At 42.5% G+C, this 18196-nt stretch overlaps 2 protein-coding genes across 3 annotated transcripts in view; both read right to left on the reverse strand.

The window, feature by feature from the left end:
• The window catches only part of Kat14 (lysine acetyltransferase 14), a 47541-nt gene extending 36370 nt beyond the window's left edge, over positions 1 to 11171 (reverse strand). For both annotated transcript variants that reach the window (XM_048348745.1, XM_048348746.1), the window contains exons 1-2: positions 10905 to 11171; positions 8124 to 8242 (exon numbers count right to left, since the gene is read on the reverse strand). In XM_048348745.1, the coding sequence (XP_048204702.1) occupies positions 8124 to 8242; positions 10905 to 11163 (378 nt within the window). In that variant the 5' untranslated portion in view covers positions 11164 to 11171. The remainder of the gene's footprint in view (positions 1 to 8123; positions 8243 to 10904) is intronic.
• Positions 11172 to 11486: 315 nt separating this feature from the next.
• Positions 11487 to 17160, reverse strand: LOC125353224 (protein PET117 homolog, mitochondrial). The gene is made up of 2 exons (XM_048348747.1): positions 16956 to 17160; positions 11487 to 11641 (listed from the first exon to the last, which is right to left on the reverse strand). The coding sequence occupies exons 1-2, from the start codon at positions 17049 to 17051 to the stop codon at positions 11495 to 11497; spliced, it is 243 nt and encodes an 80-aa protein (XP_048204704.1). The 5' UTR covers positions 17052 to 17160; the 3' UTR covers positions 11487 to 11494.
• Positions 17161 to 18196: the final 1036 nt, after the last annotated feature.

Below are 18196 nucleotides of genomic sequence, written 5' to 3' on the forward strand. Positions count from 1 at the left end.
GAAGATGTCAATCTTAAATCCTGAATAGGAACAGAGGAGACAGGGAAGAAATATTCTGGGTACAGATGTTAATGCTTTTAAAAAAATTATGAGGCATCACTAATCCAAATGGTTATATGCAGTGTTCTTGTTCTAAATATGTTGACAGGTGGCTGAAATGATGGCTACACAGACGACTAGTAACCAGGTATTGTCACAAGCATTCCCTCCACAGGGCAGCCCTAAATAAAGGGCTAAATATTACTGGAGAGACAAAGGGTGAACAAATGCAGCAGTAGTACTCACTAGATATGTGAAAAATAAACTATACAACTTGTGGGTGGGGACAGGATAGAAAAATAGGGAGGGAAGGAATAACATTGTCCAAAAAGAAATGTACCCATTACTTGACTTATATAACTGTAATCACTCTGCATATCACCTTCATAATTAAAAAAATTTAAAAAGAAAACTCAAAAAGAAATACATAAATCACTAATAGCCACTATTTTCTAACTGATGGTGCTATCCTTTATTAATTTTTTTTTTTTTTTTGCCAGTCCTGGGTCTTGGACTCAGGGCCTGAGCACTGTCCCTGGCTTCTTTTTGCGCAAGGCTAGCACTCTGCCACTTGAGCCACAGCGACACTTCTGGCCATTTTCTGTATATGTGGTGCTGGGGAATTGAACCCAGGGCCTCATGTATAAGAGGCAAGCACTCTTGCCACTAGGCCATATCCCCAGCCCCCTTTATTAATATTTTGAAAATCACTTTGGAATATAGTTTCTCAGCTCCTTATAGGATAGAAAAAAGAATTTCAGAGGTGTAAATAACGTTAACGTCCATCAATTTGTGGAATTTTTTTTCAAATGCTCAGCCCATTCACAGAGAAATCTAAGAAATTCCACACTTAGTGTGAGAACTCCTTATCTTTTTTTTTTTTTTGGCCAGTCCTGGGGCTTGAACTCAGGGCCTGACCACTGTTCTTGGCTTTTTGCTCAAGGCTACTCTACCACTTGAGTCACAGCACCACTTCTAGCTTTTTCTATATGTGTGGTGCTGAGGAATAAAACCCAGGGCTTCATGTGTACAAGGCAAGCACTCTACCACTAGGCTATATTCCCAGCCCCTCTTTATCTATTTTTATAGAAGAGGATTCATAGCTCCAATGGGAAGTATTTTCTGGAAACATGAATAACATAAGCTCCCTGTAAAACACTTTAATAACACAGAAGAGCAAAGAAAGGAAGTAAAAATTACTTGAAACCCACCATAAAGAAATAAGCCCTTTTGCCAGGTGCCAGTGGCTCACACTGTAATCCTACCCTCCTAGGAGGCTGAGATATGAGGATCATGGTTTAAAGCCAGGCAGGACATAAAAGTCCATGAGACTTTTATCTCCAATTAACCACCAGAAAACTAGAAGTGGTGCTGTGGCTCAAAGTAGAAGAGCACTATCCTTGAGTTGAAGAGCTCAGGGACAGCACCCACGCTGAGTTCAAACCCTACAAATGACAAAAAAAAAACAACAACAACAAACCTATCTTGCTGGGCCCCAGTGGTTCAGGCCTGTGATCATAGCTACTCAGGAGGCTAAGACCTAAGTAAGACCTAAGGATCATGGTTCAAAGCCAGCCCAGGCAGGAAAGTCTGTAAGACTCTCTCCAATAAACTACTCAAAAAAAGCCAGAAGTAGAGCTGTAGCTCTAATGGTACAGCTCTTGCCTTGAGCAAAAGAAGCTCAAGAACAGTGACCAAAAACTGGGTTCAGGTCCCAGGTCCAGTACAAAATAATAGTAATCATAATAAAGAAATAACCACTTTTAATATTTCTATTTTTTCAGACATTTCTTTGCATAAATCTTTCTGTAAATGTTTTATATATACAATTTTATATAAATGGATAAAACTACAGATTTTCAAAAATCATGTTTTGGGGGCTGGGAATGTGGCTTAGTGGTAGAGTGCTTACCTAGCATGCATGAAGCCCTGGGTTCATTCCTCAGCACCACATATATAAAAAAGGCCAGAAGTGGCGCTGTGGCTCAAGTGGTAGAGTGCTAGCCTTGAGCAAAAAGAAGTCAGGGACAGTGCTCAGGCCCTAAGTTCAAGCCCCAGGACTGGCAAAAAGCAAAACAAAACAAAAATCATGTTTTCCAGGTAATAAAAATCCTAATTTACTTTGGGACAAAGAAACAGAAAACAATAAGAATCTAGAAAATAATTCCAAAATAATCCTTCTTTCCACAAGGAGCTGTTAGGAGTCTGATAAAGTACATTTAATTAATGGCCCAACATCTATCTGTGTTCAGAGTAAATCCCCAGCAATCTTATAAGAAAAGCTATGTGTACTCCACTAAAACAGGCCCAGTAATTGTGATACCTCACTAACATAGTCTCAATTTCCCTCATCCTTCAACTTAAAACACTCTACTCTAATTCCATAAACATTTTTCAAACATCTTCCACTTAGTTTTGCATCTAGTCTAATCAATCAACATATACCTTCCTTTAAACAGGTAACATTCATAGGTATTGTTCAATTGATGTCAAGTTTAAGTTTGGGAAGGATGGTCATAGGGATTCCATGTGAATGTACATAATGCCACTGAAATATATACTGAAAAGTGACAAATGGAATGTATATCTCAACATAATTTAAAGAAAAAGTCATTGTTCGGGCCTGGGAATATGACCTAGTGGCAAGAGTGCTTGCCTCCTACACATGAAGCTCTCGGTTTGATTCCCCAGCACCACATATATGGAAAACGGCCAGAAGGGGCGCTGTGGCTCAGGTGGCAGAGTGCTAGCCTTGAGTGGAAAGAAGCCAGGGCAGGTGCTCAGGCCCTGAGTCCAAGGCCCACCCAGGACTGGCCAAAAAAAACAACAAACAGACTGTCTAAAGAAAAAGTCATTGTTCAATAAGTAGTTATGGGTGAACATTACCTACTAACAACAGAGAATTCAGAAACATGCATTTACTGCTCACTTCAGTAGTACAATATGGGTGTTGTTTATATCCAGTGCTTTTCAGTATATTTAAGATATTTCAAGACACATAAATTAAAATGCAATTACTTATCTACTGGGAAAATCATATCCTAGTACAGAAAAGGCCCAGAAAATTCCTTCTGGAATTTGTGATCTATAAGATGAATTCCAGTTTAATTTCCTGTTCTCTTTCTACCAAACCAGCTCATCAGCAAGAAAACCAGTCTTGTGGACCAATGAATCCCCAGGGGCCTACCTCAGGGCTGGTGCTGCAACAGCAGACTCTCAGAACTATCTGTTGAAAATCAACTAGAAAAATAATGAGCACATCTTTACCAGACTGAGGTTAGAAGCCAGCCAGTGCGGAAAAGTCTGAGATTCTTATCTCTAATTAACCACCAAAAATCCAGAAGTAGAGTTGTGGCTAAAGTAGTAAAGGACTAGCCTTGATTGAAAAAGGATTCAGGCTGGAAGCCAGCCTGGGCTGGAAAGTCTGTGATTCTTATCTCCAACTGACCACCAAAAAGCCAGAAATGGAGCTGCACCTCAAGAGGTAAAGGACTAGCCTTGACTGAAAAAGCTAAGAAGCCTAACCAATGGCTCACTCCAGTAATCCTAGTTACTGAGGAGGCTAATATCTGAAGATCACAGTTCAAAGCCAGCTGGAGCAGGAAAGCCCAAAGACTCTTATCTTCAATTAACCACAAAAAGGTGGAAGTACAGCTGTGGCTCAAGTGATAGAATGCTATCCTTGAACAGTAAAGCTCTGGGATAGGAACCAGGCATTGAGTTCAAGCCCCAGGACTAGCCAGGAAAAAAAAAAAAAAAAGCTAAGGAACAGAGCCCAGGCCTTGAGTTCAAGATGTGGTGCTGGCACCAAAAAAAAAAAAAAAAAAAAAAGTTCAATCATTGCTATCATTCCCAGATATTTAACCAAGTTTCTTCTGTGTATCAGAGTCTCCAAAGAGGAAGAGAGGAGGATATGATATGAACGTTTTGAAAGGAAAATAGAGGAAAAAGTGCTTCCAAACAAACCTCTTAACTATTGGGATTTTGTAATATAATCAAAATCCTGTTTATTACCAGCATTTCTCCTTGCTACTTCAATAAATCAACAAGTACAAAGGTTAAGATTTTTAAAAGACTGCCCAGATTCCAATATTCTAAGTATTTGGAAACAGCAATGAGCCAAAGACCAGCTGACTCTTTCAGGTCTTCTACCAAGAACCAGACCTAAGCTGGGTATGGTGATTGTGTATGCCTATACTATAATCTCAGCTCCCAGAAGGCACAGACAAGATCAAAAGTTTCAAACCCGTCGGGCTGGGAATATGGCCTAGTGGCAAGAGTGCTTGCCTCGTATACATGAGGCTCTGGGTTTGATTCCTCAGCACCACATATACAGAAAATGGCCAGAAGTGGCGCTGTGGCTCAAGTGGCAGAGTGCTAGCCTTGAGCAAAAAGAAGCCAGTGACAGTGCTCAGGCCCTGAGTTCATGGCCCAGGACTGGCCAAAAAAAAAAAAAAAGTTTCAAACCCGAGGGCATTGGTGGTTCACTCCTGTACTCCTAGTTACTCCAGAAGCTGAGATCTGAGGATTGTGGTTCAAAGCCAGACAAGAGAGGAAAGTCTGAGAACTCTTATCTCCAATTAACCACTAGAAACCCAGAAGTAGTACTGTGGTTTAAAGTGGAAATGTGCTAGTTAGTCTTGAGCAAAAGACTTCAGGAGCAGGGCTGGGAATATGACCTAGCGGTGGAGTGTTTGCCAAGCCTACATGAAGCCCTGGGTTTGATTCCTCAGTACAACAGAAAAAAAAAAAAAAAATCCGGACATAGAACTGTGGCTCAAGTGGTAGAGTGCTAGCCTTCAGCAAAAGAATCTCAGGGACAGTGCCCAGGCCCTGAGTGCAAGCCCTGGGACTGACAAAAAGAAAGAAAAAGATCAGGGCTGGGAATGTGGCTTAGAGTGCTTGCCTAGCATGCATGAAGCCCTGGGTTCGATTCCTCAGCACCACATAAACAGAAAAGGTCAGAAGTGGTGCTGTGGCTCAAGAGGTAGAGTGCTAGCCTTGAGCAAAATGAAGCCAGGAAAGGTGCCCAGGCTCTGAGTCAAAGCTCCAGGACTGGCAAGAAAGGAAGGAAGGAAGGAAGGAAGGAAGGGAGGGAGGGAGGGAGGGAGGGAGGGAGGGAGGGAAGGAACAAAAAAAATGTATGTGCAGAACTTAAAATATTAAAAAAAAAAGTTACATGTGTTCCCCTCAATAAACGAGATCTTGCGCTGAAAAAAAAATATTTTTCAAGTGACTAAATATGCAAACATTCTTCTTGGGTAATGGAACCAAAAGTTAGCCTTTCTTCTAAAAGCAACCTCCAGAGAAAATCACCATTCTTTAAAATGACAAATTACCTATACCTGGTTCTCCTATTTTATAAGCTTTTATGAGAAGCTACTTGCAGACCATATAAGATATATCTATCTATATATTTGCAAAACTGTTCATATTAATATGACCATGCCTGCACAGAATATTCCTTCTATACTGAGAAAAACACCTCAATCACAGTGTTCATGAGATTTTTATCTTCAATTCAAACTTCCCTTCATTCTTAACTTTTTTTCCTGGCAAGTCAAAAAAGGCTTCCTAAAATTCACCACTGACTTCATGAAATGTCCTAATAAAGCTTTGATAATTATGGTAACAATCACAGATTGCTACAGCAACTACAATTTACTAGAAATTCAGTTAGAAGTCTAAACATTATCATGTAGAATTCTTCTCATTACTGTTTATTTTCTTCAAAACAAAAAGTACTAAGGGTTACTAACTTGTTGATCTGTTTATGATGTAAATATATGTGGAATGTATGCTGCCTGGGGGTAAGCCCTTATCTGTCTCAAAACCTCTAACATTACAAAAGTGCCTGCTTTACCTCAGGACTCAGGATTTCTTAAATTTATAAAAGAGAAAACAAGAATACACTTCAAACTGAAGGGTTGGGGTTGTAGTTAAATGGCAGAGTGCTTGCTTAGCATTCATAAGGTCTGCGGTTTGAGCCCCAGAATCATAAACAAACAATAAATAAAGTAAAATTCTTGGGGGGGGAGGATGGGATGAGGGGGGATGAGGAAGGAGGTAACAAGTTGGATAAGAAAAATTGTATAGTGTTTTGTGTCCTGATACCTTTGTTACTTTAAGAGTTTCATATATCACTGTCTCCCCTAAATCAGAATTTTTGTTGATAATTATTAGTGTTGTAAGCCATGAGCAGTAGGTCAGATAACACATGTTAACTTGCACTTAATGTGAGCAGTATTACATGGACTCTGACATCCCTCCTAGAAAATCTGCGAATGTGTACAGATAAATGTGGCTAATCATTTAATTTTTAAATATGCCTTCTGATTTGGTATTTTATTTATTTGGAATTCTAAACTTGATTGTAGTACTTATAAGACTAAAAGATTTTGTAAAGGTATTGTCCTTAGAAATAGATGAAAATTAGCAATTAAAAAAAAAAAAGAAATGTACACACTGGGGCTGGGAATATGGCTTAGCAGTAGAGTGCTCACCTTGCATGCATGAAGCCCTGGGTTCGATTGCTGAGCACCCACATAAACAAAAAAGACCGGAAGTGGAGCTGTGGCGCAAATGACAGAGTGCTAGCCTTGAGCAAAAAGAAGCCAGGGACAGTGCTCAGGCCCTGAGTCCAAGCCCCAGTACTGGCAAAAAAAACCCAACAACAACAAAAATGTACGCACTGTCTTACGTATCAAACTGTAACCCCTCTGTACATCACTTTAACAATAAAGAAATGGAAGAAAAAAAGAGTAAAAAAAATAAAAAAGTAAAATTCTCTTTTTTGTTGTTTATACTCAGGCCTGGGCACTGTCCCTGAACTCTTTTGCTTAAGGCTAGCATTCTATCATTTTGAGCCACTGCACCACTTCCGGTTTTCTGGTGGTTAATTGGAAATGAGCCTCTCAGGACTTTTCAGCCCAGGCTGGCTTTGAACTAATATCCTCAGATCTCAGCCTCCTGAGTAGCTAAGGATTATAGGCGTGAGACATCAGCACCCTTATTTTTCTAAATGAATTTTAAAACTGTGAAGCTACTTGAAGGCTGACATCTGAGGATAGTGGTTGGAAGCCAGCGTGAGCAGGAAACTCATGAGACTCTTATCGCCAATAAACCACCAAAACCAGAGCTGTGGCTCATTTGGTAAAGTGCTAGCCTTGAGCAAAAGAAACTCAGGGAGTGCCTAAGCCCTGAGTTCAAGCTGGAGAACTCGCACCAAAAAAAAAAAAAACCCAAAAAACAAATGAAAACGCATATACCTTGATGCCTTATTATATATAAATACATGAATAAAAAGAAAAAAATACAATCCAGATATGGGTAAAAGCTATTATTGCTCAGGCCATAGTTTCCTTAGATTATGAGTATTGGTATTAGAAATAGCTAAAAGTAGACATTAAGAATTCATCAACAATTGTATAAATGCTTATCTGAAGTAGGGAAGGGAAACAAAAATGAGGGAGGGTGTAACAAACATGACTAGAAATCTACTCACTACTTTATGTAACTGTACTCCCTCTGTATATCACCTTGTCAATAAAATGTAATTAAAAAAAAAAAAAGAATTCATCAACAGGCTGGGCACTAGTGGATCATGCCTGTAATCCTAGCCATTAGGAGGCTGAGATCTAAGGATAACAGTTTAAAGCCAGCCAGGGCAGAAAGTCAGTGAGACTCTTATCTATAAAAGATTTTTTAAAATTTAATAAAAAAAGAGAATCTCAAACTTAAGACACATGGGGGGGAGGGAAAGGGGGAGGGGGAGGGGGAGGGGAGGGGGGAATGAGGGACAAGATAACAAACAGTACAAGAAATGTATCCAATGCCTAATGTATGAAACGGTAACCTCTCTGTAATTCAGTTTGATAATAAAAAAAATAAATTTTTAAAAAGACACATAGATAACAAGTGGGGGTTTTTTTGTTTTGTTTTGTATTTTAACCAAGACTCCTCTTTCTAGACATCTGGAAAGCACCCCTTAACTCAAAAGCCCACAAGTTCCTCACTACAGATAACCATTCCACCAAAATTTTCAGAGGACCAACCCAAAGAATTCTACAAGAGTATTTACTTACTTGCTGCCATGTTAGCTTCAGCCGCTCGTACTGCTCCTTGCCATCTGCTGAGCAATCGGAACAAGTAAACCTAAAAAAATTATCACCCTTAAGGTAACTGAGCTGTTCCCTCAGCTGACCTAGGAGGAAAACAAAAAAGTTACAACATAGGCTTATCTTAAAAGCAGCAAATCCACAGCTTTAACTTATCAACCAGATTTCCATTTTCCCATATGAGGGTTTTTCCCCTTTTCTCAATCAATTCACAACTGCAGGATGAGAGGAGAGAAAAAATATTTTCATTCTTCTATGGTAAAGTTCACACTCCCAGACTCTGCAGTTCCTTACTTTAGAGGAGAAAGGTACTGGAAAAGCAGGTATGATTGCTCCAACTGGATTTCCAACTATCACATTCCTGACTTCTTCATGCAGGTCTCTTCATACATTCTTTCTGAGTTACCGCCTACCAAGCACTGGACTAGGAATTGGGTATACAATGTCCAAGGCAGACATGGTACCTGTTCTCAACAGCTTACAAATCTATTGAGAGCTGCATAGCTCACAACTGCACAGTAGCTCTCCATTCTCAGGGTGCATCAGAACCACCCAGAGAACTGTTTTGTTTCCCTAACCATACCTACAGCTACCCCAGACGAAATGAACCAATCTGAGGTGGAACCTAGGCCTGTGCATCCAAGTTCCCAGATGATATTGATGCTCTTCCAACATAAAAGGCACAGGGGCAGAGTGAGAGCCAATTTATATTAGGGAGACAGGAAAGTTAGAAGAGGAATTTACTAGAAGGCCTGAAGAACTAGGAAATGTCGAGGTGAGAGAGGATGGGCTTGAAAAATAAGGAGGTACACATTCTAGAGAGAAACAAAAAATGTGCCAAGTGGATCAGAATTGTTTGTAGACAACAAAACCGTCCCCCTAACCACAAAGTTCTGTTTATATACAGGAACTGAGAGGCTTAAGTTAGCCCAACCTGCCTACAAAGGACACTTTAAATACACCATGAGCTTCCCTCCTATAATCCTAACTACTCAGAAGGCTGAGATCAGGGAGGAAAAGATCCTGAGATGCTTATCTCCAATTAACCACCACCCAAAAGCAGGAAGTGGAGCTGTGGCTCAACCTCGTAGAGCTTGAGCAAAAAAAGCTCAGGGACAATGGCCTGGGGCTCAGAGTTCAAGTCCCTTGATCAACAAAAAGACATAAAATAAAATATACCCTGTGAGGACCAAAAGAAAGCCTCAGATGTTTAGGTAGAACCCTGTGTCAATAAACTCAGTTTGGAAGCAAAAAACAGTTTTGAAGTCCCAGTTTCTAGGTTGGTTTACTATAAAGATGTAACAATATGCATCAAGCTGAACAGCTGAATCCATTTTAGAACTCCCCCCACCCCCTATTGGGCTGGGAATGTGGCTTAGTGGTGGAGTGCTTGCCTAGCATGCATGAAGCCTTGGGTTCGACTCCTCAGTACTACATAAACAGAAAAACCCAGAAGTGGCACTGTGGCTTAAGTGACATGAATGCTAGCCTTAAGCAAAAAGCTCAGGGACGACACCCAGACCCTGAGTTCATCAAGCCCCAGGACTGGCAAAAAAACAAAACAGAACAAATTTTGCACATGCCAGAAAATGACCCACTTCACAATAATTTATTTAAATATATGGGCATATATAAATTTCACTTGGCTTTAAACTCTCACACAAACCATTATTAAAGTACTTTTTTCTTCTAGCCTCCTATTTTGATACAAATTGTATGATAGCGGGCAAGACATTCAAAACTAGGAAATTCTTAAGGTATGTGCATATGACTCTTGCAGGCAGATAAAGGAAGTCCAAAAGTAGGAAATAATACTAGGAAAGGGCATCAACACCTTTTATCTTACTGTAGCAGTTTGTCCATGTGTTAAACCTAACAGTAATTTTTATGCACTTGAACTTCAAGTGGGATTCGAATTTGGTCCCCAACCCATAAAATCTTTTTTTTCTTTTGTGCCAATCTCGAACTCAGGGCCTAGGTGCTGTCCCTGAGCTAATTTTGTTCAAGGCTGGCACTCTCACTAGAGTCAGAACTCCACTTCTGGCTATTTGGTAGTTTATTGGAGATAAGATTCTAACTGATTTTCCTGTCCTGGCTGGCCTTGAACCCTGATCCTCAGATCTCAGCCTCCAGAATAGATAGGATTACAGGTGTGCACCACTGGTACCCAGCTCTTAATAATACAATCTTGGGGGCTGTGAATATGGCCTAGTGGCAAACATGCTTGCCTCATATACATGAAGCCCTAGGTTCGATTCCTCAGAAACACATTTGTAGAAAATGGCCAGAAGTGGCGCTGTGGCTCAAGTGGCAGAGTGCGAGCCTTGAGCAAAAGGAAGCCAGGGACAGTGCTCAGGCCCTGAGTTCAAGGCCCAGGACTGGCAAAAAATATATATAATAATACAATCTTATTAGGTAAACATGCTTAGTACTTTAAATAACTTGGGCTTTCAAAATTTCTAATTTTTTATTAGTTACCATTAAGAATATTAATTTAGGGCAGGCCTGAGTTCAAATCCCAATAAGGCAAAAAAAAGTTAATTTAACAATGGGATGGAAGTTGACAATTTTTATTAGTACAAATGTTTGTATGTTATATAAATTTGTATTTAATCAGCTAAATTAATAATAAATATAATAATTATCCTTTTATTTAGCTCTACTTTACATTCATTTTTCTGTGACAGTCTGGAAACACAAAACTTCACACAGGAACTGGTAAATTAAAGGAATTGAGAAGCTCCTTACTGGCTGGTATCCATTTCTGGCACTTGTCACAGAAGTAGGACAGCTGCTCCTCCATCCATGACACATCTCCTTCATCACTGTTGAGGGAATCCCCACTCTGGTCATGAGATAAGTCCACTGATGCCTGATCCTCTGATTCTACTATCAGGAGAGTCTCTCCTTCCACCTCTCCCTCCTCCAGCCCTTCTGAGGTAGATGTTCTTGTGGCCTCATCATCATGTCGACTTATCAAACTGCTCAGGTGAATATTATTATCCATCCTTTCCTTTTCACAAGTTCAGAAGTGCTTTTTATTAATAACCATAAGCTCAAGACACTGAGTGGGCCAAGGGCTGTTACCAGAATCCTACAGACAGAAAACTCTTCATAAAAGCATCTTCCCCAAATACTTCAAACCTAACAAGTCCTTAAAGAAGCAAATTAGAATATAGGATACACTGTCCTTTCTATCTGATAAGAATTTAGGACAGTGACCAAAAAACAGTTGTTAAAAAAAAAACAAAAACAAAAAAATAACACTAAGCTATTCTCTATAACACAACACACACAACTCAGCACTGTATGTCCTGGTATTTCACATTCATTTAAAGTCATGTTTTTTGAGATCCTTTTTCCAACATCTTCTCTCTTTCTGCTTCAAGTTGTTCAGTCAAAATAATCTGTTCTCCTAAAAGACGAATGTTTTCTTTTTTCCGATTTTGCCTCTCAATGTCTCTGATTACACCATCACGAAGCCTCTAAAAACATTAAGAAACAGATTTTAGTAATACTCTTTACAGGAGGCACTCATATGCTGTTCTTTCAACTCCAAACAACAGTGCTACCAAAATACACTTTAAAAAGTTCAGACTGTAAATATCCAATTACCATTTTAATTTTCTTTTTTTTTTTTTTTTGTGGGTCATAAGGCTTTGAACTCAGGATGTGGGCACTGTCCCTGAGTTTTTTTTTTTTCTTTTTTTTTTTTTTTGGCCAGTCCTGGGCCTTGGACTCAGGGCCTGAGCACTGTCCCTGGCTTCTTCTCGCTCAAGGCTAGCACTCTGCCACGTGAGCCACAGCGCCGCTTCTGGCCGTTTTTTCTGTATATGTGGTGCGGGGGAATCGAACCTAGGGCCTCGTGTATCCGAGGCAGGCACTCTTGCCACTAGGCTATATCCCCAGCCCTGTCCCTGAGTTTTTTTGCTCAAGGCTAGTGCTCTATCACTTTCAGCCACAGCTCCACTTCCAGCTTTCTGATGTTTAACTGGAGATAGAGTCTAACAAAGTTTCCTGCCTTGCTAGCTCGAAACTGCGATGCTTACATTTCAGCCTCCTGAGTAGCTAGGGTTACATGTGTGAGCCACCAGTGATGGGCTCTTTTCACATTTTAAGAAACTGCTGAATACAAAACAAAACAAAAAAACACCCTTAATGAGAAAGAAATAAATAAAAACTGGCATTATTAATTTGAAAGTTTAATTAATATTTGATTCTTCAAACACTTGATAAGGTCGGACGCCAGTGGCTCACACTTGTATCCTAGCTCACTGAGGCTGAGATCTGAGGATAACAGTCTGAAGCCAGCCAGCAGAAAAGCATGAGACTCTAATTTCTAATTAAACACTAAAATCTGGAAGTGGAACTGTGACTCAAGCATTCAAGCCCCAGGACCAACACACTAAAGAAAAAAAAGCTCACAAAATATTCTAGTAAGTTTTTTTCTGTCAGTTGTGGGGCTTGAACTTGGGACCTGGGCACTGTCTCAGAGTTCTTTTTGCTCAAGGTTAGTGCTCTACCACTTTGAGCCATAGCCCAACTTCCAGTTTTCTGGTGGTTAATTGTAGATAAGAGTGTCGTGGGGGCTGGGAATATGGCTTAGTGGCAAGAGTGCTTGCTTCGTATATATGAAGCCCTAGGTTGGATTCCTCAGCACCACATATATAGAAAAGGCCAGAAGTAGCACTGTGGCTCAAGTTGGCAGAGTGCTAGCCTTCAGCAAAAGAAGCCAAAGACCGTGCTCAGGCCCTGAGTTCAAGCCTCAGGACTGGCAAAAGGAAAAAAAAAAAAAAAGTCATGGACTTTCCTGCCTGGGCAGGCTTTGAGCCAGGATCCTCAGATCTCAGCCACCTGAATAGCTATGATTATAGTCATGGGCCACTAGCACCCAGCTATTATATCGATTTTTAAAAACCTCCCTATTATCTGCTAGACTTTTTCTAGGCCAACAGCTTTATTTGCTGTAGGGGAGTTGAACATTTCTGTGAGTCCTGAACTACTAACACAACTTGAAGCTAAACTCAACTTCCTTAAATCTTATAGCCTGGGCAAGATCGCCACTGAGACCCATGGGTCTTTGTGTCACCTTTATCCTTTTACCAGGACTTACCCACATATACATATCACCATAAACTGGGATCATTTCTTCCATACCTGTCCCGACCCTCCTTTCCTGTGTACAATCTCCAACCATCATTTGCTATCCTTTACCAGGTGATTGCTTCACACATCCTTCCAGTGGCTTCCACATACTACCTTACTAACCACCAAAGATGGTTGCCATTTCAACACCTACCTGCAACCTTGGCTTACTTGGGTATTCTTCTTACAAGAAGGCTATGCCCTGATAAGCCTATTGTAAGTTGAAAATACAAAAAGTCAAAAAATGCATTGAGAATTTTAATACTTCTGTTCTTGTTCCTGGCTTCAGGAAAATGAATTGTAAATGTATAAATGTACATCCTCTTCCTAACTTTGTGGGACCTCTAAGTTGTAATGCCATAGTTAGGGTATCTTGTCTAAATTATGAAAGAACTTGGCTTTAGGGTTATCTATTTTGAACTCAGTGCCTTAAAAGATTCTTTTTCTCTGTCAGATATACATTGCTATTTTTTACTTTGATTTCCCTCTACTTCAGCTTTACTATTGCATTATTAAAATGTTTGTGTCTGTTCAGTAATATTAGAAATCTGTGGCATATAAAATGACTTTATATTGATATAAAAGAATGGAAATTACTAGCTGCCTCTCCATTTGTTAGGGAGTGAATAAGTTGTTATTATTATTATTATTATTTTGCCAGTCCTGGGGCTTGAACTCAGGGCCTGAGCACTGTCCCTGGCTTCTTTATGCTCAAGACTAGCACTCTACTACTTGAGCCACAGCGCCACTTCTGGCTTTTTCTGTATGTGTGGTACTGAGGAATTGAAACCAGTGCTTCATGTATACGAGGCAAGCACTCAACCACTAGGCCATCTTCCCAGCCCCAATAGGCTGTTTTTATATGCACTTCTAGATGTATGTTAGTGTACATGTTTGGAAATACATATGGATTCCGCCCCCCCCAAAAAAAATGCATTGAATATACCTAACCAATCACACATTAAAACTCAGTAACAGAGTACTTGCCATTCAGCTATAGAATCAGACTGGCTGACTGGGACCTGCAGCTTGCTCCACTGCCCAGTGTCTCTAGAGAAGATAATCATAACATACCACTAGCCTGGGTGGTTACCAAGAGTCAGAGTTTGAGGTCGTTTCTACCAAATGCAAACCGTATTGCTCTTCCACCAGCATAAACTTGAAAACTTGCCAAATGAACCACTCATACTTGGTCTTTGCTGGGTTACAGTGAGGATTAAGGATGATATATACAGTGTGCCTTCCTGGTATGTGGCAGACACTCAGGAAACAAGCCACTCTAATTTCTTGCTTCCTTGACTCTTCCAACACATTCACCATGCCAATCTGATCCTACTCTTTCTTCCTGCTACAAAGTAGGTCTCTAATGAAGGTTTGGATATAAAATAAGCAGGTTACTTTAGTTGATCTTTTCTCATCACTAACTTCCACATAATGAAGTCTCTCTGTTCTTCCATTCCCCCGCCCCTTTTTTTTTGGCCAGTCCTAGGCCTTGGACTCAGGGCCTGAGCACTGTCCCTGGCTTCTTTTTGCTCAAGGCTAGCACTCTGCCACTTGAGCCACAGCGCCACTTCTGGCCATTTTCTATATATGTGGTGCTGAGGAATCGAACCCAGGGCTTCATGTATACAAGGCAAGCACTCTTGCCACTCGGCCATAATCCCAGCCCTCCATTGTCCTCTTCTTTAAAAGTAATTCTCAGGGGCTGGGGATATATATGGCCTAGTGGCTAGAGTGCCTGCCTTATATACATGAGGCCCTGGGTTCTATTACTCAGCATCACATATATAGAATAAGCCAGAGTGGCACTGTGGCTCAAGTGGCAGAGTGCTAGCCTTGAGCAAAAAGAAGTCAGGGACAGTGCTCAGACCCAGAGTTCAAGCCCTAGAACTGGCACAAAAATTAAAAAATAAAGTAATTCTCAACCCTGGTTATGTATTAAAGTCTTCTGGGTGACTTTTGGAACATACAGAAACTGAATCCCAGGGCTGGGGATATAGCCTAGTGGCAAGAGTGCCTGCCTCGGATACACGAGGCCCTAGGTTCGATTCCCCAGCACCACATATACAGAAAACGGCCAGAAGTGGCGCTGTGGCTCAAGTGGCAGAGTGCTAGCCTTGAGCGGGAAGAAGCCAGGGACAGTGCTCAGGCCCTGAGTCCAAGCCCCAGGACTGGCCAAAAAAAAAAAAAAAAAAAAAGAAAGAAACTGAATCCCTATACACAAAAGTTTAATTACTGTGGAATAAGGGGCTCAGCCCTAATTGTAAAAACTTCCCAGGAACATGTGATGTACATGTATGTGCAGCTAAGGCACCAGATAAATCTCTAACTATCTCTAATCCTTTTTCTTGGAAAATAACTGGCTTCACTGACCTCAGGACTACAGTGGCATCCAGTGTTCTCTACCATCACCATCATTTCCTGTTCTTCCAAGCAGGAAATCTCTTGCCTTTACTCCAAATGCTAACCTGGTGCAATTATACTTTAATTTCAAATATCTAACCTCTTCCTTTCCTTGTCATCATTGATCCTCTCAACCACCTCCAGATTCTTGTGCCATTCACGTGCTTCCAATCCTCTCATTTCCACAGATTGTGAACAGGAGGGACAAACCTCATCTGCCTTCATCTGTGTACACCAAATACATAGCTCAGTCAAAGGCTCTGATCAGGCAAATCAAGACTGTTTACTCTGACTACTTCTTTACATTCACTCTTGGCCGACTAGGCTCAACCCAAATGCCTGTCAAAGTACTGAAAGTTCACCAATGACCTGCTTATAACATTTTAGCACAGCTACAAACTGTTATTCTTTAATAGTCTATAGTGCCGTTGTTCCTTGATCCCTTACCTTTGTACTATATTCCCAAAGTGTCCAGTGCAGTGCCTGGCAGGCAGTGATGAGGTCACTAACTGCCAACTTGAATAAGAAAATGCTACAGAATGGACAGAGGTCAATCATTCATTAGTAAACCACAGATATTTTCTGAGACAAAGCACTAGAAAGAAAAGTGGGGAGGATGGTATCTTTACGGTTCCCAGAATCTAGTTTCCACAGTAATATGTTAACAAGCAAACATACATACACACACACCTCACTAAATTACCTTGGTCAAAGGCGGGGGCTGTGGGGGTGGAGAAAGAGGGTAGCCCAAGCAGGCAAAATTCTTTTGCCAGGCTGGAGATGGAACCCAAGGCCTCGTGCGTGCTAGGCACGCAGCCCACCACCGAGTTGCACCCCAACTCTTCAAATCTTTAGCACTTAAACCTCTCTGGGCTCTAGTGCTAACTCCGGGCCCGACCGAGCGGAGAAGGCTGGTATTTTGCAGAATGCACCCTCCCTACACCCGCCCCCCCAGAGAAATCCCTTCCCGCCTTCCACTTCCAGGCCGCCCGAGTGAGCAGCCCCGGACGCTGCGCGTCACTGAGCACGCGCGGAGCCGGAGTTCCAGGGACCCCCGGCCCGCGCCTCGGGTGTGGGTCAGGCAAACCTGCCGCTGGGGCCGCCAGGGGTGCCGCCGCGAGGCTGAGGCCAGGAGAGGTCAGGCGACGCGGGGAGACCCGACGAAGACTCCGAGAAGCACTCGAGAAGCCCACCGCCAAAAGGCCCGAGCTCCCCGCCGCCCCCCGGAAGGCGCGGTCACGTGACACCGACCTGCCGGTCCTGCCGCTGCTTCAGATGCACGCCGACCACCGTGGCCGCCGTCAGGAGCACCGAGAGGCCCAGTACCGCTTTCGAGCTTCTCGACATCCCCGCGCTGGCCGCCAAGGCCTCCCTCTGCCCCTCGCCCCGAGGCACGGTGGCTGCGGCAGACCGCGTACCCTGCCGGTCCCCGGCCAGGCTCGACCCCTCGAAGGCAGAGCTCTCGAGTTTCGAGCGGTGCTGTCGCCAGGCGCGGGCAATCGAGAGCCGAGCGTCGTTCCCACCCCCACCCTCCCGAGCCGGCTACGCAGAAAGATGGCCTCAATTCAAATTCTAAAGAGCTGTGGTCGAAAGCATCTTGTCAGGTTTGGGATGGGGAGGTTCTATGCCTCAGCAATCTGGGGTGTCCCAGAGGGTCGAGATTCCCGCTGACTTTGGCTGAACCAGATGGTATTATGCTTCCACGCCAAACTCACCTGAGCCCTGCCTCTGGCCGCCTTTCCGGGCTCCCCTAGTGGGGCGGGCTCAGAGGTGCAGAGGATTCTTCATTGGAGTGTTTTAATTATAGACCCATGATGAAACGTGGTACGCCTTCACCCTGGGGAGAGGCAGAGAGGGAGAGAGAGAAAGAGAAAGGGGGGGGAGAGAGGAGGGGGAGGGGGGGAGAGGGGAGGGGGGAGGGAGGGAGGGAGGGATGGGGAGAGGGAGAGAGGGAGAGAATGTTGTGCCAAGTCCCGAAGCCACCACCACCAAGAAGACCACCGAGACTCAGACATTCCGAAATGCAAAAGCAAGGCAAGGCTTTAATTAAGCAAGCTGCAACTCGGGCCTCGTCCTACCCACCGACACAGCTGAGGTTAGGAGGGAGCCCCGAGCTGTGATTACACAGGGCTTATAAAGGCAAAGAACAAAGTTATAACAATCAGGTGTTCAAGCAAGCAAGATTAGGACACAGGTACAAATCTGATTGGCTCAGGGTTCGAGGCATTCTGGGTGGTCAGAGTTAAGCATTCCCAGTGGTTAGGGTTCTAGACCGACTAGGCCCTAATGGGCTTGTCCTGGGTCTGCTCACAGGGCCTGTTTATCTCAGGTTCGTGTGGTAAAATGGGGCCTGACTTCAAAGTCTGGCACTTCATTTCCCCCTTTTTCTTTTTGGTACCTTGGGAGCCAATCATGGCTCCATTCTGTCCATTTCAATGGCTTGCATGTGTAGGGGATGATATAGAGATAAGGCATGGGCCAATAGGGCCCAA

The sequence above is a fragment of the Perognathus longimembris genome, chromosome 6 (assembly GCF_023159225.1).
Source record: "Perognathus longimembris pacificus isolate PPM17 chromosome 6, ASM2315922v1, whole genome shotgun sequence".
Taxonomy (NCBI): Eukaryota; Metazoa; Chordata; class Mammalia; order Rodentia; family Heteromyidae; genus Perognathus; species Perognathus longimembris.

Coding starts and splice junctions, on each gene's coding strand:
- LOC125353224 (XM_048348747.1), bottom strand. CDS start 17,051: ATGTCGAGAAGCTCGAAAGCGGTACTGGGCCTCTCGGTGCTCCTGACG. Junction 11,642..16,955: donor AGCAGCGGCAGGACCGGCAG/GTCGGTGTCACG, acceptor TAATGTTTTTAG/AGGCTTCGTGATGGTGTAAT.